The sequence below is a fragment of the Primulina eburnea genome, chromosome 9, assembly GCF_022965805.1.
Source record: "Primulina eburnea isolate SZY01 chromosome 9, ASM2296580v1, whole genome shotgun sequence".
Taxonomy (NCBI): Eukaryota; Viridiplantae; Streptophyta; class Magnoliopsida; order Lamiales; family Gesneriaceae; genus Primulina; species Primulina eburnea.
The window spans coordinates 671,459-695,888 of record NC_133109.1 but is presented as its reverse complement, the minus strand read 5'-3'; the positions used below and the strand labels follow the sequence as shown (position 1 = coordinate 695,888).

Below are 24,430 nucleotides of genomic sequence, written 5' to 3'. Positions count from 1 at the left end.
TTAAGTTGCATGTGATTTTATTATGTAGTACTCGTTATTCCAGTTTATACGTGTTGAGTCTTTAGACTCACTAGACTTAATCGATGCAGGTGAGTATGTTGATGAGGAGACAGGAGGTGGCGACCAAGGGGCAGGCTTGGACTGAGTGGAAGGCTAAACCCGAGGACCACTATGTTTATGTTTTATATAAACTTTAAAATATTATGTTTTTATGTTGGTTGTGAGATGATTTGGAATAAGTACTTTGTTGGAAAATTTGAATATGAGATGTTGATTTTAAATATTATTATGTTGAATGATAAGTAACGACTGTATGAATTTTATGTTTAAGAAAATTTTTAAGTTTTCCGCAAATTTTGAATGGTAAAAAGTACGGTTCGTTACAATTATTCCCATATAGCTTAATATTATGTAACCTTTATAAGTCATGGCTAAGAGTAGATCCATCGCACAACAAGGCTGCGGAATCAGTTGAATATGTGTCCCATGTTTGGTCCTCATGTTGTGCCACCTTCTCATCAACTTCAGAAGGCTCAGGTGGGATTTGCAACAGCTCAACATCACTTTCAAGCATTTCTAGTACTTTACTCATCGAAGGTCGATCGTCTGGACTCAACTGTATGCACCACAACGCGACTATTGTCATCCTCCTCGTGATTTCTCCCATATTTTCATCAACAATATCATCAGTTTTCGCAATGTCTATATCTTTGCCTTTGTTCAAGCAATCATAAATCCAATGTGGAAAATACTGAGTACTGGAATTATCATCATTTTTTGCCAAGCTCCTCTTGAGGCCAACCAGTTCCACCAGCAACATCCCAAAGCTATATACATCAGCCTTATAAGAGACCCCACCGATGCTTCTGTTGATCAGTTCAGGAGCCACATAACCTATAGTACCCCGAGCAGCAGTTAGAGTGACGATATTTTTTTCCGTGGAGTAAAATTTTGCAAGCCCAAAATCAGAGATTTTAGGATTGAAATTATCATCCAAAAGTATATTATGAGGCTTGATGTCGAAATGCAGGATCTGGATATCACAACCCCGGTGCAAATACTCGATCCCTCGTGCCACTCCAACTGCAATCTCATACTTCTTATCCCAACTTAATGAACTACCGTTTGTTTTTTCACTATAGATATATTTCTCGAGTGAACCATTAGGCATGAAATCGTATACAAGAGCACATTTCGACCTTTCTGCGCAATATCCAACAAGTTTAACCACATTAATATGATGAATCCTTCCCATGGTCGCAACTTCATTAATGAATTCTTGTCCATTTGTGCTGGGCTTGCTCAATACTTTTACCGCTGCAATATTGCCACTTCGAAGCTTTCCTTTGTAAACGGAACCATATCCTCCTTGGCCCAGTTTTTCTCGAAATCCTCTCGTCATCTTCTTTACGTCGCTGTAGGAGTATCTGATTGGCATGAGATTGTTGTCACTTTGCAAGAATCCTTCTATTAAATCAAACATCGACAAATGCCGCCTTCTGAATTTGTAGATTATGAGACCAATTAAGAAAGGCAGTCCCATCAGGATCCTCAACACAAGGTATAGCTCTGCATGGAAATATTAAAAGAAAAAATATTGATTAAATTAGCATAGCTGAAATCGTGACATTTCCAAATCTCTGTGTTCGTCTCTTTCTTCTCATTATAGTTCTAACGTAATAACATGTCGTATCCTAAATTGACATAAAAAATGAAGGAATTAAATGGACATCCAAAACAAGAACTCACGGGTACAATACACAAGAATTACGATCGTCCCTGCGAGTGCACCAACATGCATGATTAACAAATAAAAAAATAGGTTATTACAAGTGTAAGAAAGTAAATTAAATAATAATAGAATCAAGAAGCTAAAAGAATTATTTTAAAAAAAAGCTAAATATATCTTGGGAACTAATTCTTTTTAGAGAAAATAGCAAATTTTTGTCCATCATGCAGATTGAGTATATGTGATTTTAGTCCTCATGTTATTGTTATAGTCCATTATCTTTATTTTTTTCAAATTTATTATTATTTTGTCGTGTGGCGCTGAATGACTCCGATGTGTCTAGCTTTTGGTAATCATTTTAATATAAAAATAACTAAAATTACAAAACAAATTACCAAAATTGTTTAAAAAAAAAGAAATATGAAAGACTAAAACTCAAATCTGGTAGCACATCGTAAAATATCGGACGAAAAAAGAATGTTTTCCTTCTTTTTAACTCATATCCAATAATTAAAGATTTACTTAAATTATAATGTCGAAAAAAAAGACCAATTATAATTTAACATAGAAAAAAAGACTTTCATATTTGATATATATGTATATTCAATTATGAAATAGTTAGGAGGGGCATAACTTAGATATGTACAATAAACCAGCAAAAGAATTCTTACGAACAAGCGTTTCATAATATCGCGGCTCGTGCCCTTCATAACCTGCATTTTCTCCGGGAAAAGAAGAACCAAGTGAAAAAAAAGAAGCATTAATGTGAAGACCAAACATTTTTTACATGTAATATTCAAATAAGCCATCATATTCAAGAAGTTAAAGGACCAAATTAAGTTGAATAAACATGAACTTGTAACATCCCATTAAAAGTGTGAATAATGGACATAAGATGAGATAAATGACCATTATAACAACATTTCAACTCACCACTTTGGAGACTATAAATAAGTGGCTTTAGATTAAGGAAAATCATATATATCAAGCACAAAAGACTCCAAAGGCACGAACGTGTTAGACCGAAATTAGTTGTGGCGATAAGATCCAAAACCAGTAGACAATATAAAAACAGAACTAGACTAAGTTTTCAGAACTTAGATAATCGGAAGCAGAACTTAGTCTGGAATTAGAACAACTTAACGTCTTTTATGCTAACGAAACTAGTATTTAAAGTTACCGTTGCTTTATCGAATACAAGTATTTATTGCATCATTAAATGCTGTACTAAGTCATTTAATTCGTCTTACCCATTTTAGTAAGTAACAAGACTGATTGTGTTGAAAGCTTTTTGCAGAATCCATTTAAGGAAAAGAGCCATTTTGAATAATAAATGTTGGATTCAAGTTATCTATATATATGGATCAAAACCACTTGAAGAACGACGACTGATCTTTTATCTATCCAACGCTAGTTTGAGCAACCGCAAGTCAATCATCATCTTCTAAGCTCAAAATTGCAGAAAAGCAGTACACGCTTCATATTCAAATATTGATCTTTGGAGATCATCTCGTACTGTTGTTTCTTCATCTCTTCAAAGCAAAAACATCTTACTACACTTTAAGAAGAGTTTGTATACTGGAAAAGAGTCTTTTCCAGAACTTTGTTATTCTGTGTCACTTTGTGTTTAGTTACTAAGAGTTTCAGTAGGCAAGATATAAGCCCTGCTGAAGTGGGTGTGTACAAGTGTTGTACTATAAATCCAAAGTCTTTTAGTGATACTTTCTGGAAACAGAAGAAGGGGAGACATAGAAGATTTTTATCTTCGAACTTCCAGAAACAACTACTGTTTTATTGCCTACTGCTATCACTGTTTTTCACCCTACTCAACTAGATTGTTTCCGCACTTATCTTTGTGATCTGCTGGACGTACTATTGAACAAGAATAGCTACAATCTCTAACAGGATTGTAGTACCCTTTGTAAAAACTATCGTCAAAAGAAAAAAGTTTATTCACCCCCCCCCCTCTAAACTCCACACTGATCCCCAACAAGTGGTATCAGAGCAGGTTTCTCTTGTTCTGAAAATTTTGCAACAGTTATGGCACACTTTAGCAAGGTTCCCATGTTCTCGAAAGAAGATTTTGATGATTGAAAGATCTGTATGCAAGCTCACCTTACAGCCCAAGATGACGACATGTGGTATGTCATTACAGACGGACCATTAAAGATCTTAAAGCCAAATACAATTATTGATATTACTGAGGGTGCACCTCAAATGGTTGAGAAACCAAGAAACGAATGGACTGGAAAAGATAAGAAGAAAGTTAATCTTGATAATGTCGCGAAGGACATTCTTTATAAAACTCTTGATAAGAACACATTCAGCAAAATCAAGATGTGTTCTACTGCCAAAGAAATCTGAGAAAAGCTCATTCAGATATGTGAAGGAAATGAGCAGACAAAAGAAAATAAATTGTCTGTAGCAATGCAGAAGTTTGAGAATCTAAAGATGAAGGCTGGTGAAACTCTAAATGAGTTTGATGAACGTTTTAGTAGCCTAGTCAATGAGTTAGCAGCACTTGGTAAAGAGCACGACAATCGAGAAATAACGCTCAAAGTAATGAGAGCCTTACCCAGAGAATGGGACGTGAAAACAATGGCTATGAGAGTCTCTAAAGACCTAAACAAGTTGGAACCATATGACTTATTCGCCGACTTAAAGGCCTATGAGTTCGAGCTAGAAGTGAGAAGCGGAGAAGAGCTCTCAACAAACCTGCCAACCAAGGCCCTTGCTGCTACTAATTCTACTGCTGCGGCTGTAGTCATTCCACAAGCAGTACCTGCTACCTCTATTGAAAGTACTTCTGAAAAGACTGCTGAAAATATCAGCAATGACGCTATGTCTCTATTTGTGAAAAAATTCTCCAGGTTCATGAAGAAGAATCACCGAGTTTACCAAAACCCTAATCGGAACTTCAAGAAGGATTCACCTTCTGGTGACATGGCATGTTTTAATTGTGGAAAGGTCGGGCACTTCATTGCTGACTGCCCGAAGCCCAAGAAAGATGACCAGAAGAAGAAAAGAGAGTACAAAAGAAATGACAAGAAGACCAGAAGAGATCGCAAGGCGATGATTGCTGAATAAAGCAAGTCAAAATGTGCGGACTCTAATTCTGAATCTTCAGACTCAGAAAGTCATTCTACTGATAGCGATTCAGAAGAGGTCAAATGTCTAATGGCAGACGTTGAATCAACCTCGACAGCTACAGATGTATTTGACTTTGACTCTGACGAATTTACACGAACTGATTTAATTAAAGCACTGCATGACATGGTAGAGGAGTACTCAAGACTTTCTCAATCATTCGAGGAAGTTAAGATTGAAAATCTAAACTTGAAAGATCAAGTCATTAAGTTTACTTGCTTGCAAGAAAACAGCTGCAATTATTTAAAAGTGGAGATGAGTAAATTAAAAAAACTGAGAATGAGAGAGTAAAAGCAGATTACCAGACAATGAAATCTGAGAATCAGAAGCTATCTGTTCTGGTAAATGCTTGGAATAAGTCTTTTGTTTCATTGGAAAAGACGCGAGAATTGCAGAAGCAATCCGAAGATAGGAGTGGTCTCGGATTCAGCAATAATGAAAGCACTTCCGAAATCAGTACTCAGCCAGACCTGGATACAAGCAAAGCAAAATACATTCGTTTTGTTAAATCCAGTGTGGTATATGAACCAGAGGTACCAACTGTTCACGTTGAAAGAAATGTAAATCAGATGAACAGAAGGAAGCATTATGTTCTGGGTTATGTTGAACCTAAGAGAAAAGTTTACCAGAGTTCTGGATCCAGTAGAGGATTCAACTCAGAAAAACAACTCTCCATGAAGGTTAAAAACTACCAGTACTATAATTCTAGACCTGTTCAAAAGAGATACAGGCCAAACAACAGAAACAAAAGGGAAGAACAACATTTTGAGATGCATACTGTTAGAAATAACAAAATTTATGTTGCACACACCTCTTTGGATATCCGAAGTACAAAATCACCAAAAATTGTACAAATGTGGGTCCCTAAAGGACTAATAAGGCTTGAACCCAAATAGATTTGGGTACCAGATACTGAAACTTGTGTTTGTAGGAACATGTAATGAAAGATAATATAACCAGCTCCACATGCTATCTGGACAGTGGTTGTTCCATACACATGACTGGACAAAAGAATCTACTCTCTGAGATAATGAGTTGTACTGGACCAAAGATAACGTTTGTGGACAACTCAAAAGGTAAAACCGTGGGTAAAGGTAAGATTATCCATGATAACATAACTATCAATGACGTACTACTGGTTGAGAATCTCTGTTATAATTTGATCAGCATTCGTCAGATGTGTGATAATGGTTATTCTGTAGCTTTTCAGAAGCACATATGCACAGTTAAAGATTCTGCTGAAACTATTGTATTAACTGGAAAGAGAGAAGGCAACACTTACAAAGTCTCATGGAACTTAGATCATGCTACTGTTCCTATATGCTTAGTTGCTTCTCTTACTGATAAGCATTGGCTCTGGGACAAGAGATTGAATCATTTGAATTTCAAGTCAATAAAAAATCTCAAGAAGCAGAACATAGTTGATGGTTTGCTTGATATTAATTTTGTTAAGAATTATGTATGTTCTGCATGTCAGCTTGGAAAACAGATAAGATCCAGCTTCAAGAACAAAGGTAGTAAATCAACTTCAAGGTGCTTGGAATTACTGCATATGGACTTATTTGGTCCAATCCCTATCATGAGCTTAGGGGGAATGAAATATACCCTTGTTGTTATTGATGATTTTTCTAGATTTACTTGGGTAATATTTCTTGCTGGAAAATATCAAATCAGTAGCCTCCTGATCAAGCTTCTGAAAAAGATTCAAAATGAAAAATCCTCTTCTATCATTAAAATCAGAAGTGATCGGGGTACTGAGTTCACTAAAAAAATTCTTGAGATTTATTCAGATGAACAGGGAATTCATCATGAGTATTCAACTGCCATAACACCTCAACAAAACGGAGTAGCTGAGATGATAAACAGAAATCTTAAAGAATCTGCTAGAACAATGCTAGCATATGCAGACATCTCTCAGTGCTTCTGGGCAGAAGCAATCAACACTGCATGTTACACGCAAAACAGAACAATGGTCAACAAAAGGCATAGTCAGACTCCTTATGAAATATGGAAAGGGAGTAAGCCTAATGTATCTTATTTCCATGTATTTGGTTGCAAATTCTTTGTGCTCAATAATGGCAAAAATTATTTAACTGCATTTGATTCAAAATCAGATGCTGGACTATTCCTTGGTTACTCTGCTGTGACCAAAGCTTTTAGAATCTTCAACATTAGAACTCTCAATGTTGAATAATCGGTTCATGTTGTCTTTGATGAAGACAGTATTGCTCCTGAAATTTCTAACATGTCAAATTTGAGTAACAGGTTAGACAAGATTCACTTGGAACTGGATAGTGAAGATGATGCAGAAGCAAGTATAAAAAATGTTCAAAATCCAGAACCAGAAATTCCAATAGTGGAACCAGAAGTGCAAACATTAGATTTACCAGTACCAACAGAATACGCGCAATAACCTACTACTGATTCAGTTGAGATCAATTCCAACATATCAAACCAGGAAGGAATCCCTTTAAACCCTTTTATTTGGAGAAAATCTCATCCTCCATCTTTGGTTATTGAAAATCCAGCAGCGTCATTGAGAACCAGAAGGCAAATGATTAATGATCATACGCATGCTGCTTTTATTCATGACATCTTTGCGTTGATTTGATGTGGCATTCATGACATATGATTGGAATATCGATGTATAAAATAAATGTTTTGTTAACACACATCATTTTATGCATACATCGATGCATGACATGCACGTTGAGCTATGATCCTTGGATACCCTGATTTGATTGGATTGGATTCCGGGGTTTGTGAACACAATCGCTATGCCGGTATTATATGACCCGTAAAGCATAGACAATTGTGGCCCAATATGATTGGATATGAGATGTGGGATTGATGGCGCTTCGTCGACGTTATCATACGTGTATTCCCATATCGGCCGGTGTGCCAGCTCGAGCATTGATTTGATTTGATAGCGATTCGATTGATTCTGACATGTGCTCAGTGGATGGGCATTTGACCTGATACCTCCACGACATACATGCATTGCATACCATATATCATTGTTTAGCTATCTGTGGTATATATGATTGGTTGTTCCATACGGAGCTTTGCTCACCCTCAAGGGGGGCTGTTGTTGTCTTTGTGTGTGGACAATGGCAGGTACTCTAGGATATCAGAAGACCGGAGAGGGTGCTTCTGGAGGGAGTCACAGTTTGAGTTGAGGTTTATGTCTTGTTCCCAGTATATGTATATGTATCTATATATCGGGGCATGTCCCGAGGATATGAGTTGTTTGTTTGTGATTGGATTTGATTAGTGTAGGCGTGTTTTATGATTTGAATTTAGATATTATTTTTAGTATTTAAATATCAGAAGAGATATTTTGGGCTCATTGTAAAGAAATTTTAAACTCGTTTTCCGCTGTGATTAATTAACCCTAATCAGATTGTGTTGTAATAACGATTTGGAGCTAAGGGCCCCACACAGAGTGGCATCAGAGCATAGCTGGGATTGCTCTATTGAGTTTTGTGTACACTTGAATAGGCACAAATGAATTGTGCATATGTGTTTGACTTATTTATATTACTTGCTCTTATGTGATTTGATTTGAGTAAGTATGTGATGAGATTGATGATATGAGATGATGATGATGATGTGAAATTGATATTGATTTGGGATATTCATCATTTGATTTGTAGATGGATCCCACAAATGAAACTGCGAGTAGCAGTACTGAGAGGATTGTTGGGCAATTTGAAGGGTTGTCCATGGATGTTGTGATGGCTCGATTCCAGGATCTGAAACCACCGAAGTTCTTTGGTAGGCTCGATTCCAGGATCTGAAACCACCGAAGTTCTTTGGTACTGAGAGTGCTGAGGCCTGGCTGAAGGATATCGAGCACTTGTTTAATATTGTTGAGTATTCCAAGGCTCGGAGACTGAAACTTGCTTTGTATCAGCTGAAAGACCGAGCTAAATCTTGGTGGGAAGCCACTGAGATTGGACTGAAAGAGGCTGGGACCGAAGTCACGTGAGATGTCTTCAAGGCCCAGTTTCTGGAGCAGTATTCTCCTCCTTCTTATGATACTGCTCAGGAGAATGAATTTAATAATCTGCAGCAGGGAACGATGTCTGTTGCAGAGTATGCTTCGAAATTTTCTACTCTGTTGAAGTATGCACCTCACGTGGCTGGGAATGTGAGGGCAAAATATAACAGGTTTGAAAATGGTTTACATCATGCTTTATATACATATGTTGTTACTGGATTGCCTACCAGCTACGCAGAGGCAGTTGAACGAGCCAAGGCAGCCGAGGCTGGACTTAGGCGGGGAGGTCCACAGTATACTCCTCCACCTCCGGTGTCAGCTCAGCAGCCTACCTTGCGACCGAGGGGTAGGAAGTTCAAGAAGACTGGTTCTGTTTCCTCGTCTTCTTCGAGCTCGAGTGGATCACAGAGAGGGAGTCCTGTGATTGCTCCTTATTGTAGCCATTGTGGAGGCAAACATACTATCGAGCAGTGTCGAGGTATGTTTGGTACTTGTTATCAGTGTGGGAAGGAAGGCCATTTCTCTCGGGTATGTCCGAACAGGGGTACGACTTCTGCTCAACCCCAGCCATGATTTAAATATCGAAGACCGGGTGGTCAGAGTGCCCAAGTTCCTCCTCAAGTGAGAGTGTACGTCATGACCGAGGATCAGGCGAGAGAAGCTCCTGGTGGCGTGATTGCAGGTATTTGCACGTTTTGCGATTATCCTGCACGTGTTTTATTTGATACAGGAGCATCTCATTCATTCATATCTCATGCATTTGTTGCATCTCACGATATTGAGTGTACCCCGTTATATGATACTTTGTCGATAGCCACGCCAGCAGGGAAGATTATTTTGTCTGAGAAAGTTGTGCATAACTGTGTATTGATATATGAGGATAATGTGGTATTCCTGAATTTGATTGTCCTCCCAATGCACGACTTTGATTGTATTGTTGGCATGGATATCTTGATGACAAATCGAGCTACCGTTGATTGTTGTCACAGAGTAGTTCGATTTCGACCGATTGATGGACCCAGTGGAATTTTTATGGCAAAAGTTCCCAAGCCAAAATTCCATTGGTATCTTCCTTGGAAATGTCTCGATTGTTGACTAGCGGAGATGAAGGTTATCTTATCTACGCTATTGATATTTCGAAGAAGGAATCGTCTTTATCTGAGATTCCTGTTGCGAAAGAATTCCCGGATGTATTTTCCGATGAGATTCCTGATTTTCCTCCTCATCGAGAAGTTGAGTTTAGTATTGATCTTATGCCGGGGACTGCACCTATTTCGAAAGCTCCCTATCGCATGGCACCTCTTGAATTGAAAGAATTGAAAGAACAATTACAGGATCTTCTCGATAAGGGATATATTCGACCGAGTGTATCACCTTGGGGAGCTCCAGTTTTATTTGTTCGGAAGAAAGATGGTACTATGCGAATGTGTATTGACTATAGGCAACTAAATCGGGTTACTGTGAAAAATAAGTACCCACTTCCTCGTATTGATGACTTATTTGATCAGCTTCAGGGTACTTCTGTTTACTCGAAGATTGATCTTCGTTCTGGGTATCATCAAGTACGAGTTTGAGACGAAGATGTGCCCAAAACTGCTTTCCGTACGAGGTATGGCCATTATGAATTACTGGTTATGCCTTTTGGTCTTACGAATGCTCCTGCTATTTTTATGGACTTAATGAATCGTATCTTCCGAGATTATCTGGACCGATTCGTTATTGTATTTATCGATGATATTCTTGTTTATTCGAAATCGAAAAAGGAGCATGCTGAACATCTGAGACTGGTACTTCAGACTCTTCGTACTAGTCATTTGTATGCCAAATTTTCCAAATGTGAATTCTGGATGGACAAAGTGGTATTTCTGGGCCACGTCATTTCGAGACATGGCATATCTGTTGATCCTGCGAAGGTCGAAGCTGTACTGAATTGGCCGAGACCTACGAATGTTCCTGAGATCCGTAGCTTCATGGGTTTAGCTGGTTATTATCATCGTTTTATTGAAGTATTTTCGAAGATAGCTAAACCTATTACTCAACTGACACAGAAGAATCAGCGATTCATTTGGTCAGATTAATGTGAAGCTAGTTTTCTTGAATTGAAGACGAGATTGACCACAGCACCTGTGCTTACTATTCCCTCAGGTACCGGAGGATTTGTGGTATGTACAGATGCATCTGGTAAAGGTTTAGGCTGTGTTCTGATGCAACATGGCAAAGTAGTTGCTTATGCGTCTCGTCAATTGAAATCTCATGAAACACGTTATCCTGTTCATGATCTCGAATTGGCCGCCATTGTGTTTGCTCTGAAGATTTGGCGCCATTACTTGTACGGAGAAAAGTTTGTTATTTATTCGGACCATAAAAGTCTGAAATATCTCTTTTCTCAATCTGATCTGAATATGAGGCAACGCAGATGGATGGATCTCCTGAAGGATTTTGATTGTGAGATTAAATATCACCCTGGATCGATGAATGTTACTGCGGATGCCCTGAGCCGGAAAGTTTATGATTCTGTTCTAGCTTCTATCAATGTCGCCAAGGTACATGAGGATATATGTACTTCTGGTTGGACTTTTCACTCGAATTGGAATTCTGTCACTGTCTCAGCATTGCAAATTGAGCCGAACTTGATCTCGAAGATACGAAAGGCCCAACAAAGCGATGCTCAGATCCAGAAGTCGAAAGAACTGGTACCTGCTGGACATCAGTCTGGATTTCAGATTTCTTCTGATGGTTCTTTACGACTTAATGGTCGGCTGGTAGTCCCTGATGACTCTGATTTGAAATCTGCCCTTCTTCGTGAAGCACATTGTAGAAAATACAGTATTCACCCTGGAGGTCGAAAGATGTATTTGACATTGAGACCTCAATTCTGGTGGAGACGTATGAAGAAGGACATTGCTGAATTTATTTCTAAATGTCTGGTTTGCCAGCAAGTGAAAGCCGAGAGAATGAAACCTGGAGGTTTGCTCCATAGTCTTGAAATCCCGAAATGGAATTGGGAACATATTGCTATGGATTTTGTGACTCATTTACCTCGTTCGCCCAAGGGCTGTGATGCTATTTGGGTTATTATTGATCAGCTTTTGAAATCTACACATTTCATTCCGTATGAGTGGACTTATCCCTATAATAGAATGGCCCGTTTATACATTGAGAATGTTGTGAGACTGCACGGTGTGCCAGTCTCAATTGTATCTGATCGTGATCCCAGGTTTGCTTCCAAAATCTGGGGTAGTTTTCAAGAAGCAATGGGTACGCGGTTGACTATGAGTACTGCTTATCATCCTCAAACTGATGGCCAGACTGAGCGTACGATTCAAACGTTAGAGGATATGTTGCGTGCTATTGTGATGGATTTCAGAATGGGATGACAAGATGTCTTACCATTAGTTGAATTTTCTTATAATAATAGCTTTCAGACGAGTATCGGTATGGCACCGTTTGAAGCTCTATATGGGAGACGATGTAGATCACCGTTATTCTGGGATGAGATTGGTGAGAGACAATTGACTAGACCTGAAATGATACAGGAAATGAACGATAAGGTTCAGTTGATTCGGCAGCGGATGAAAGCTGCTCGGGATCGTCAAACGAGTTATGCGAATAAACGAAGACGACCCTTGGAATTCCAGAAAGGTGACAGAGTATTTTTGAAAATATCTCCCTTTAGAGGCACTGTTCGATTTGGCATGCGAGGAAAATTGTCTCCTCGTTATGTTGGGCCATACGAGATTCTAGATCGAGTTGGTGATCTTGCTTATCGATTGGCATTGCCACCAGCTCTATCTGCTATTCACGATGTGTTTCATGTTTCTATGCTGAGGAAATATGAACCAGATCCATCACATGTACTTGCACCTGACGAGGTTGAATTCGATCCTTCTCTTTCCTATGTCGAACAACCTGTTCGTATTATGGATCGAAAGGAAAAGATATTGCGTAACAAATCGATTCCTCTAGTACGAGTGCCATGGACACGACATGGTGTTGAAGAATCCACATGGGAATTGGAGAGCAAGATGCGAGATTCGTATCCGCATTTGTTTGATTCTACGACATCTATTCCATTGTATTCTATGTATTCTGATCCTTTTACTGATTTTAGTTTTGATATGTACTATAACTGGTGACATATGTATGTTTTCCAATGTTATATATATAGTGATGTTTCAGATTTCGAGGATGAAATCTTTTAAGAGGGGGAGAAATGTAAGGACCGTGTATCATATTATCGTAAATCCTATGTGATTATCGATAATTTATGAAATTGTCATATGATTATGTATTGGATGTATATTATGACAATGAAATTGAGAAAATGAATATTGTATATGAATTGAGATTTTACGAACTCGATTTGAAAGTCCGGACGCCAATATACTACAAAAATTATATCTTTGTACAGAATATGTGGCGTCCGGGCGGTAGGAAATGACCGCCCGAGCGCCAAGATATGAAAATTGAGGAGTCGGGCAGAACACCCCGCGCCCGAGCGGTAATAATTGACCGCCCGAGCGCGGCATAAATTTAACTCGGGGACAGAATGTCTCGCGCTCGGGCGCAAGAATTCTACCGTCCGAGCGCGGTATCGATGGAGATAAGAATGAGTTTCTTTCTTTCGTTTTTTTCATTTTACAATTCAGAGTTTCGAGAAACACGAGGGAATTTTTATTTCTTTCGTCCGATTCGACTTCAAGACGATGTCTAAACGTGAAACAAATTATATATTTGTAATCGTCGCGTCGAGGGCTTCAGACTGAGGTAATTTTCTTCTAGTTCCAGCAGCTTGAAATATCAAAGTGCTGGAATAACATGTATTTGAAGTTGAATTTTTTATATGTAGTAGAATAACCGACAAGAAACTTGTATTCGAAGTCGGAATTGAATTATGATATGATTTGAATTTGATATGAATTATTGAAGTTTCAAATGATATTTGAAACTCATATTAATGATTTTGGAGTATGTTATTGATTGAAATGAGTATGTAATTGATGTAGATAAAGTGTTATCTTCAAGCTACATCAATTGGAACGAAGAATTGAGGTATGTTGCGACCAGGTAACATACGACAGGTATCTGTATTATATGATATATGTCGGTTTGATTGGATTGATTGGATTGGAATATGTGTCTATATGCCTATTTGTTGATTTGATGTGGCATTCATGACATATGATTGGAATATCGATGTATAAAATAAATGTTTTGTTAACACACATCATTTTATGCATACATCGATACATGACATGCACGTTGAGCTATGATCCTTGGATACCCTGATTTGATTGGATTGGATTCCGGGGTTTGTGAACACAATCGCTATGACGGTATTATATGACCCGTAAAGCATAGACAATTGTGGCCCCATATGATTGGATATGAGATGTGGGATTGATGTCTCTTCGTCGACGCTATCATACGTGTATTCCCATATCGGCCGGTGTGCCAGCTCGAGCATTGATTTGATTTGATAGCGATTCGATTGATTCTAACATGTGCTCAGTGGATGGACATTTGACCTGATACCTCCACGACATACATGCATTGCATACCATATATTATTGTTTAGATATCTGTGGTATATATGATTGGTTGTTCCATACGGAGCTTTGCTCACCCCCAAGGGGGGCTGTTGTTGTCTTTGTGTGTGGACAATGGCAGGTACTCCAGGATATCAGGAGACCGGAGAGGGTGCTTCTGGAGGGAGTCACAGTTTGAGTTGAGGTTTATGTCTTGTTCCCAGTATATGTATATGTATCTATATACCGAGGCATGTCCCGAGGATATGAGTTTTTTGTTTGTGATTGGATTTGATTACGTGTGGACGTGTTTTATGATTTGAATTTAGATACTATTTTTAGTATTTAAATATCAGAAGAGATATTTTGGGCTCATTGTAAAGAAATTTTAAACTCGTTTTTCGTTGTGATTAATTAACCCTAATCAGATTGTGTTGTAATAACGATTAGGAGCTAAGGGCCCCACAAGTATATATGGAAATTTAGACCAAGAAGAGAGATATATTATATATATATGGAGACCGAATATTGAGAGAAGTACGACGAAGCTGGAGAGGAGTCGCTTACGGCTACTGGAGTTTTACTGAACCTGTACAAATTCAGTATTGAAGATTCGCATGAAAAGTTTGTTTGGTTGACTCACATAATCACCGTGTTGTTGTCTAGTGTTGATAACACTCGAAGAACAACACTGACGTAGAGTGTTAATCGAATAGTGGCTTCATTTGGTTTTTAAGCAATACGTTCTTGGGTTTATGCATCTAGATTATATTTGTGTTTTTGATGCATATTTTAATTCCTTGGAGTATCAATGAATTTAGTTTTGTTATTTTTCACTAGTATTGGTTTGTGTAAACGTTCTACATATTTTTCTATTGAATTTTTGTCATGAAGTATCACACAAGTATTCGTACTTGTTCATGATTTAAATCTGGTGTTTATTTATTAAAGTTTACGTGTGTGTTAAATAATAAATTTCCGCTGCATGTTGTGTGCTCGTGTTGACAACACTAGAGCACAACACTAACTTCTGTTACACACTTTAATTTATTTCTTGTACGTTTATGATTAATAGCCCTTACAAATCTGAAACACTTAGTGACAATATCTTCTAATAAATAAGACCACCGAATCAAGTTACATCAACGCGGCAATGTCAATATAAACTACCAAACATTTAGTTTTGATTTAATCGTGGTCAACAGATAGAATTAGATGACATCCTAGAAATAAATTGGCCAGCTAAGAATCATGCATCGGTGGATTGTCTCAATAAGAGTATAAATTTTCGGGCTCCAAATCAAGAAGAATTCATCTACCATGGCAAACCCAAAGAACGAAGATTCCTTCTATCTACTTCTTAAACTTGGAAATTCATTAAGAGCGGCGAAGAGGATTATCTAGCTATGATAAAAGAGGTAAAAGAAGAAGAAAGAGTGAGACTAGAAGAGATTCCAGTGATACGAGAATCCTCGGATGTCTTTTATGAGGAACTGCCATGATCAATTAGAAGTACATTTTTCTCTATTCCAAGAATTGACAATTTGTTTACCAACTTAAAGAAGACACTTTTTTTGTAAGGTAGTGCACTTACTTTATTAGTACAACTTAAATCAATCCATCACGATATAACATCATCTTCTTTAGACCATTACTTCGAACCTTTAAATTGTTTTAATATCCAACCGTTATTTTATTTTGGTATTTTTGAAAAGTTCGATGATATATGTAATTGTTCATTAAAAGTATGAAATAAGTTGCGATCACTGTTACAACTTGACTTGAAATGGTAAAAAAACATATTTTTGAAAAATGTATATATGGCATTGTGGGTAAAAATAACTGCTATACGGCCCTGACAAGATGAATAATAACTGTTATATGGCCCTGACACAGTGGGTAAGAATAACGGTTATACGGCTCTGACTCGGTGGATAATAATAACTACGATATGACCCTGACACGGTAGGTAATAATAACTGTTGACACCATGTAATACGAAATGAGTTTCAGTTCTATATGTACATATATTTATGATTTTTGATATGATGATACCATGTGTGGTAATATTTGAAAGATTTGTTCTTTGTACCATTTGATTATACATATTGCGTATTATTAAAGATTTTATACATACATATATATATATTATATTATATTATATTATATTATATTATATTATATTATGTGTTCGATTTATTCCCACTTGTAGAGTATTTCAAAAAATACTCACCATTTACACTTCTACACAGATTTGAGCAAGGAACAAGTTGAAGATAAAGAGCAAAAACACTTGTGGAGATGGTGATGTGGCCTCATTGAACACATTTCTTTATTTTATCTTTTGTTCATTGTGCGATTTCGCACTTTTGTCTTTTCCGATCATTCGTAAACACAGTTATGTATTTTATAAATTAGATTGGTTTCGATTATTTTGATAATACGAGACTTTTTGTTTTGCAATTGTGTGAATGTAAAACAAAGATAGACGTGACAATCTCCAGAGACTTGTAAATTTTCAGATATCAAAGCTTATAATCTTTCAACGTAAAATGAAAGTAAGGAATTAAATATATCCAGCAACTTTTTAAATTTTAAACTACAAAATGTTTATTTGAAATAACAACGTCTGTGAATTTATGTATAAAACAAAATAAATTTAGAGTTTATTTTTGAAAAATGATAAAAATATGTATATAAGCTTAGAATACATCGCAAGTGGGGAGAGAATTCTTACATAGGCCATGACGTCGAAAAGGGTAGCGTGCGAAAATCCTGTGAGATAAATCTGCCAACAAATTTAAGAAATTTCAAATACAAAATTGAAATAGTTTAGTTCTTCAATTTACATTAATCTTATTTTTTTGGCCGATGAATAAAGCAAGTATCGTTAAGGTTGATAGATTGATTCTTCTATATATAAGTTGAAGAGCATCATTTCATTTCTACTGCAGCAGTGAAATAAATAATACTGTGGTCAAGATTCTCACCATAAGCGAACGCCCGGTAGCTAAAATTGCAAACTCCTGATGTACATGCGGCGTTGATTCCATCAAACCAACAATATTCCCGTTCATTGCACTCACAGAATGCAGCAGACCATGAAAGTTCAAATCCATAAACCAAAGAGTCGTGGATTTTCGAAAGAGAGAGATCATTTTTTGCAACGAATGGCAGTGACGTCATTACAACGAGGTCTATTGTACACATATCCCAACTTGGATCATTTAAATCCATGTATCCTGCTTTTATATGTGTGTGACGAGACGTATTGGAGGACAAAGAGACGCACTGACTTGTTTCAATGAAGACAGGATCATTCGGCGGAAATGAACAGCTCAAAAAATTCACAGGCCTTACCATCCCAGACTCTTTCAACTTCCCTTCCGAGTATATGTCGATGCTAACCACATACGCAGGATAAGGAGAATAATAAACATTATAAGAGTTCATGAGTTTATAATAACTCACGAGTTCCTCCCATTTCGGAGAATACGTAGGAAACGAGCAAGAGTCGTTATTTTTAATGGAAGGATCCACAACGCGGATGGTGTAGTTTAGGTAATTGATTGCTCGGACATGGTATTTGTATTGGTCTATATATACTGAAGCAGTGGTGTTGTTTTCACATGATAATTCGTAACTGCGATTATGATGACCACAGTACTTGGGATCATCTTTCAAACGAAAGGGGTAGCTGATAGGGATATTCCCACACGCAGAAGGGTTGCAAGAGGAATTTGATATGAGATGCTGCTGTGCATAGGACGGCGTTTGAATCAAACATGTCAGAATTAGGAGATAATTTCCAACGATGAACATGATTATTTTTTGTGCTGGTATTCCTGGAGGAGCAGCAAATCAAGTGATATAGGATGTATTTGGTTTTAGCACGAGTTGTATTAGTTGACTTGTCGTTTTCCTCGATGACAATGACCGAAAGTCCAAAGACTGACTTTTAGTTGATAGAATAATGACTTTTCTTCCGAAAAGTTCCATTTTTATTTCATCGCTCATTATATTATTTTCACGGATAATTTTGGTGGGGAAATCTCAGAAGAAATAATAACATGTTTAACACAATTTTGGACAATTCAAATACGCTTGCACTCAATTTCCACAATGGTTCTATCGAAGAAACTGCGAAGCCGTGAATTTGGGATTATTGCAAATAGACTAGCTTGACCATTGACTTGAGATCTTTGATTGTATAAAATTACATGTCAGAAGCCAACCTTGTCAATTGCGATCAGTCAAGATGGCCCCCATATTCGGTGTTTTTGCATTTTTGTTGATTTTGTTTGCAGGGCTCGGCGTCTGCGCAGATGATTGTACACCGGCTAGTTGCTCTCCTAATGGTCCAGAAGTTCGATTTCCCTTCCGACTAAAATCTCGACAGCCACAGTATTGTGGGTATAATCCAAGTTTCGATTTATATTGCAACGAACGCAATGAGACTATGCTTCAACTGCCTTCCTCCGAGAAGTTTGTGGTAGTAGATATTGACTATGCTGATCAAACAGTCGAACTTAATAGTACTACCAGAGGATGTTACCCTCAAAACTACCAATTTTTTTTGAACTTATCTGCTTCCCCTTTCCAATTGTCCCCATACACAAGATGGTCATATGGATCACTGCCAGATTATGTTATATTTAATTGCTCTGCTACAGATGACTCTCTCTCAGTGTCTTTCCACAATTGTCTAAACAAATCAACCTATCGAATCCATGCCATTCCCTCTTCCTATCGATTTGATTCTTTTCTTTTTGTTTCTTGTACCAAGCTTTATAAAGTTTATGATGTTCCATATCTGGATTGGGGTATTAGACGTCTCTCCTTAAGTTGGTCTGAACCAGCTTGTGGCTCTTGTGAATCTCAAGGAAAAACATGCAGTTTGAATGATAATAATACAAGAGGCCATCAATTACTGTGTAACAATGAACCTATGCAGAAGCAAGGTATATATGTATGTTACTCATCCCATCTTCTACATCATTTGGCTACCGAAACTCATCTCTTTTCACTTCTGTTTGCAACAGGCAATGTGCCGAAGAGATTACTGATCTCAGGTGAACGAATTATTTATTTCTTTTGATTATTTATCAACAAATTATTTCGATATTGTTTAAAATCAGATATATTGCTAATAATTCTCCAGGTGAAATCTTGGGATCTTTTCTCTTTGTGCTGACATTGGCATATCTCTATCGTCTTTATGGGTCAATTAGAAAGAATAAAGAGCATCAAATGAAGATTGAAAGTTTCTTGGAAGATTACAAAGCTCTTAAACCTACTAGATTTTCATATGCTGATGTGAAGAAGATCACCAATGAGTTTAGTGAAAAGTTGGGAGAAGGAAGCTATGGAATTGTTTACAAAGGAAAACTTTCAAGTGAGATTTATGTCGCTGTAAAGGTTCTCAACAATTCCCACGGAAATGGTGAGGAGTTCATCAATGAAGTGGGTACCATAGGAAGAATCCACCATGTCAATGTGGTCCGGTTGGTGGGATATTGTGCCGACGGATTCAGAAGAGCTCTTGTTTATGAATTCCTACCGAATGATTCACTAGAAAAGTTCATCTTCTTGGAGGGACCTAAGAGAAGCCCGCTCTCTCGGGAAAAGATACAAGATATTGCTCTTGGAGTAGCCAAAGGGATCGGATATCTTCATCAGGGTTGTGACCAACAAATCCTTCATTTTGATATCAAGCCAAATAACATCTTGTTAGACCACAACTTCAACCCAAAGATATGTGATTTTGGTCTTGCAAAACTCTGTTCCAAGGAACAAAGTGCTGTTTCGATGACTGTTGCCAGGGGAACGATGGGCTACATAGCACCTGAGGTGCTGTCGAGGACATTTGGTAGAGTGTCCTATAAATCAGATGTTTATAGCTTCGGAATGCTATTGCTTGAAATGGTTGGAGGGAGGAAGAATGTTGATCATACCGTAAATACAAGTCAAGTGTGCTTTCCTAAATGGATTTATGATAAATTGAATCGAGAAGAGACATCGGTGCATATTGAGGAAGAAGATGATGAATCTAAGATAGCAAGAAAGCTCACGATTGTAGGACTGTTGTGTATTCAGTGGTATCCAAATGATCGTCCTTGTATGAAAACCGTTGTGCAAATGTTGGAAGGAGATGGAAACAACCTTACAGTACCACCAAATCCATTTCCAGCTACTATTACTCCAAACTCTATTGCAAGAATGATGCCCGGAAGACATCATCAGACAGAGTTGGAGATTATATCAGAATAATTAAAGCCGTTTGTTTTGACGGGGAAAGTCATGGACAGTAATGGAGGAGATTATCTTGTCTTTCTGTTTTGGTTTTTCTTTGGTTGTTTTAAATCATGGAGAACATAGGTTTTTCTTTTAAATAATTCTTAATGAGTTTGATGAACTTTGCAGTAGTATCATTATTGATGGTAAAAAAATATTCTAACCGTTTGTTCATATCTATTTAAAATCCACAACAGTTTTTCATTAGTAAACAAACCTCAAGCTTTCGAAAGATTGCCTGCTATGTATTGAAAAATTTCTCACTTGTTTGTGTAAGTAAACCTCCAGCTTCCACCTTTACAGCCTCCAAGCCAGGGCCCTTTCTCTTTGATTTCTTAATTATTAAGCCCATCAAAATATTGTTTCTGTTAGATAGCGGCCCAGAATCTTCGGCCCGAACTCATTCAAATTTTGATAATCAAGAGGCTCGTTATTGTCTGTAATGATCCCAAGACAGCGTACATTGGACCTTGGCCGAGGAAGGATAGCATCCCAACAACGTTTTTGTCTCACTAGAGACTAGACATTTTGAGAACACAATTTTTACTTTAACCAATTAATATTTCACTTGTTCGATGTTCGAAGTGTTATTTTATATAATTAATGATTAAAATTAATATGTATTAGCATTTGAATTAGAAGAGGATAAAATATGAAGAAAAGTTGTTGTCCTCAAAAAACAGTTTTTGTAAGCCTCTCAACTATTATAAAATAGTAGATATATATAGTAAATGTGCTCTAGGGGCTCGATTATGATTTATTTTAACTATAGTCTGTTATTTAACTCCGATATATATTTTTATATCATTTATAAAATCTTATACTCTTTATACATATTTGTAACACACAATTTAAATTATTTTAATTTCTCACTTAAAAATAATTGCTGCTAATTCTTGCCAAATATAGTAAATGTGCTCTAGGGGCTCGATTATGATTTATTTTAACTATAGTCTGTTATTTAACTCCGATATATATTTTTATATCATTTATAAAATCTTATATTCTTTAATACATATTTGTAACACACAATTTAAATTATTTTAATTTCTTACTTAAAAATAATTGTTGCTAATTCTTGCAAATATCTATATATAGTTTTTGCCATATTTGAAAAGTTCTCGCCAAAAGTAATATGCTATAAAAAAAATACTTATTAGTATTAAATTTTTCACCTATCATATTAAATATTTAAAAATAAATAGAAAATAATATGTAATTAAATGTCAAAAATTTTATTTTATTTTTTAAAATTCAGACTTGAATACGACGTCCCTTGAAAATATAAACTACATTTCAACATTTATATTGAATATATCATTTTATTTTATTTAAATTATGATTTTGAGTTTTATGTTATTTTTATATCTTTTCAATTCCAAATCGAATATGAATATGATATTTTTGAAAATATAAATTATATTTAAATATCTGCATTGATTATATTATTTTATTTAATTTCTATTATGATTTTTAATTTTGTGTTACTTTTATATATTTAGTTCTTATTACTATATAATATATTAAATAAAATATAGTTTTTTTATATAATATTATTTTTTTTTCAACTTTAAAAAAGTGTCGCCATAAAAATATATTGAATGTTCGTAAATTTCTATTATTATTAGTATTATTTAATATATTTTAAAAAATAACTAAAAACTTTATCAAAACTTGTACATATAATAAATTACTAAAATTTTTATTTTTGAAAAAAAGATTATTCTTTATAATTTTGATAGACAAAATAATATATTCTCTTTATTAGCAACAGTTTTACTCAACAATGATAAAGAATTTAATTTACCGACAAAATATTGTTATCCTCATTTCAGTTTTATCTCAAATGATATAAAAAAAATTCATACGACATTTTTTTATCCAAAACAATCTTATTACTCAGCTACCAAAGGAATTTTTAAATATCTTAAAACGAACACAACATGATGGATTATGGTATGCTAAAAACTCATCGTTCAATCTAGTTGGATATTCTGATGCAGACTATGCAGGTTGTAAGCTTGACAAGAGGAGTACAATCAAATCATGTCAGCTTCTTGGAGATCAACTGATTTCTTGTTTCAGTAAGAAGCAAACATCAGTTGTCACTTCAGCGGCAGAAACTGAATACCTAACTACTGGAAGCTAATGTCCTCATTTTCAATGGATTCAACAACTGAAAAACTATGGAATTGATGCCAATGAGTCACCAAACTTCTACGATAATATAAGTACAATAGTTATCGCCTACAATCCAGTTTTGTACTATCAGACTAAGCATATTAACATTCGTCATCATTTCATCTGAGATCAGGTGTTGAAGGACATTAGACTAGAATAAGTCTCAACTGAACAACAAGTTGCTGATATCTTCATAAAACCACTCACGAAAAATAAGTTTTCTTACTTTAGAAATATTTTAGGACTTATTGATTTATCATGAATGCATGAATTTAGGGAGGATACCGAATCATTAAACTCTACTGATAAGACAGTTGTCAATTAGTCTTTGGGTTTACCAACTGATAGTTAGCCTCACAACATAACTAATAGATAGTATTCTCAGCCTGACTGATATTATCGATTTTGATAGAAAAACTGATGGAGCTCTGCACAACTAAAAGTCTATCTCAATTGATCAGTCAACCCTAATTCCAAAAATTCTCTAAAAAAATATCATAATACTCAGTGATTAAGAATCGAAGTTCAGATGAAACATCGGATAAAGTTTTTCGTATCAACAGTCACTGATTCTCAACAGAATATTAGGATTCACGCGCACTACCATAACATCAAAAAGGACGATGACATGACAACAACGACATCTGTATTTGGAAACAGGTATATATTCAAAAAGATTATCGTTGCAAATTAAGTCTATAAATAGATCAGTTCGACAAGCTCGGGAACTCTCTCTGAATAAAAAGCTTTTTGCGAGTCAAACTGAAAAAGCTAGCACATGTCGGTAAGTTTTCCCGATCTTTTGATTCAGACGTGAATCTTGACACGAATAAATAGCAAACACGATTAAAAATAAATCGCACCCTCTATTCAATTACGATATTAAGATCCGTGTGTTTTCCCGATCTTTTGATTCAAGTATTGTGTGATATTCACCTCTAAACTAGCAAGAGTTTAGCAACAAATAAATACGAGGATAAACAATCGAAAACTATACGAACCTTCGAAGAACTTTGCCTACGACAATCCGCACAAGCAACGATCGACAAACGCCACAAATTTAAAAACTTTGATAAGTTTGATTTGATTTGACAAAGCTAAAAGCTTTGAAAAGTTGAGAGAAAATTCTCACAAGTTTGATAAACTCAAAATAATATGTGTATTGTGTTTTCAAAATTCGTCCAACATAGTCTATGTATCAAAAGATATCAAGAAATGTAGTTTTCTAACAAAACAAAACTCTAAATAAGGTAATTTTTCTCGGCCAAAACTCTAGGACACGGACCCCGTGTGTGCCTCCGTGTCCGGGTCCGTGTACACTCGGGTAACAACTTCAGCTGGAACAAGGGACACGGACCCCGTGCTCACCTCCGTGTACGGGTCCGTGTAGGCTCTGTAAATCTCAATCTCGAATGTATGAGACACGGACCCCGTGTACAGGTCCGTGTACACGTCCGTGTAGCCTTGGTCAGCTTCTACTTGATTGTGATGCAACCCGAACCCCTCGAGCCTTGTTCCCAAGCCTTCATTGGTTGGATGAAGGGCAAC

The 24,430-nt window shown here is 36.4% G+C and overlaps 2 protein-coding genes across 3 annotated transcripts; one reads left to right on the top strand and one right to left on the bottom strand.

Annotated features, from left to right (window-relative positions):
* Positions 1 to 407: 407 nt before the first annotated feature.
* LOC140840990 (LEAF RUST 10 DISEASE-RESISTANCE LOCUS RECEPTOR-LIKE PROTEIN KINASE-like 2.1) lies at positions 408 to 18,332 on the bottom strand. The gene is made up of 5 exons (XM_073208144.1): positions 17,398 to 18,332; positions 17,145 to 17,195; positions 2,401 to 2,442; positions 1,750 to 1,779; positions 408 to 1,569 (listed from the first exon to the last, which is right to left on the bottom strand). The coding sequence occupies exons 1-5, from the start codon at positions 18,227 to 18,229 to the stop codon at positions 419 to 421; spliced, it is 2,106 nt and encodes a 701-aa protein (XP_073064245.1). The 5' UTR covers positions 18,230 to 18,332; the 3' UTR covers positions 408 to 418.
* Positions 18,333 to 18,446: 114 nt separating this feature from the next.
* On the top strand, positions 18,447 to 20,832 carry LOC140840991 (rust resistance kinase Lr10-like). 2 transcript variants are annotated; one of them, XM_073208146.1, is made up of 3 exons: positions 18,448 to 19,368; positions 19,450 to 19,479; positions 19,569 to 20,832. In XM_073208146.1, exons 1-3 carry the CDS (start codon positions 18,666 to 18,668, stop codon positions 20,675 to 20,677), a joined length of 1,842 nt encoding a protein of 613 aa, XP_073064247.1. In that variant the 5' UTR covers positions 18,448 to 18,665; the 3' UTR covers positions 20,678 to 20,832. The 2 variants fall into 2 exon arrangements, with proteins under 2 accessions (XP_073064246.1, XP_073064247.1); XM_073208145.1 differs by having other exon boundaries at positions 18,447 to 19,479.
* Positions 20,833 to 24,430: the final 3,598 nt, after the last annotated feature.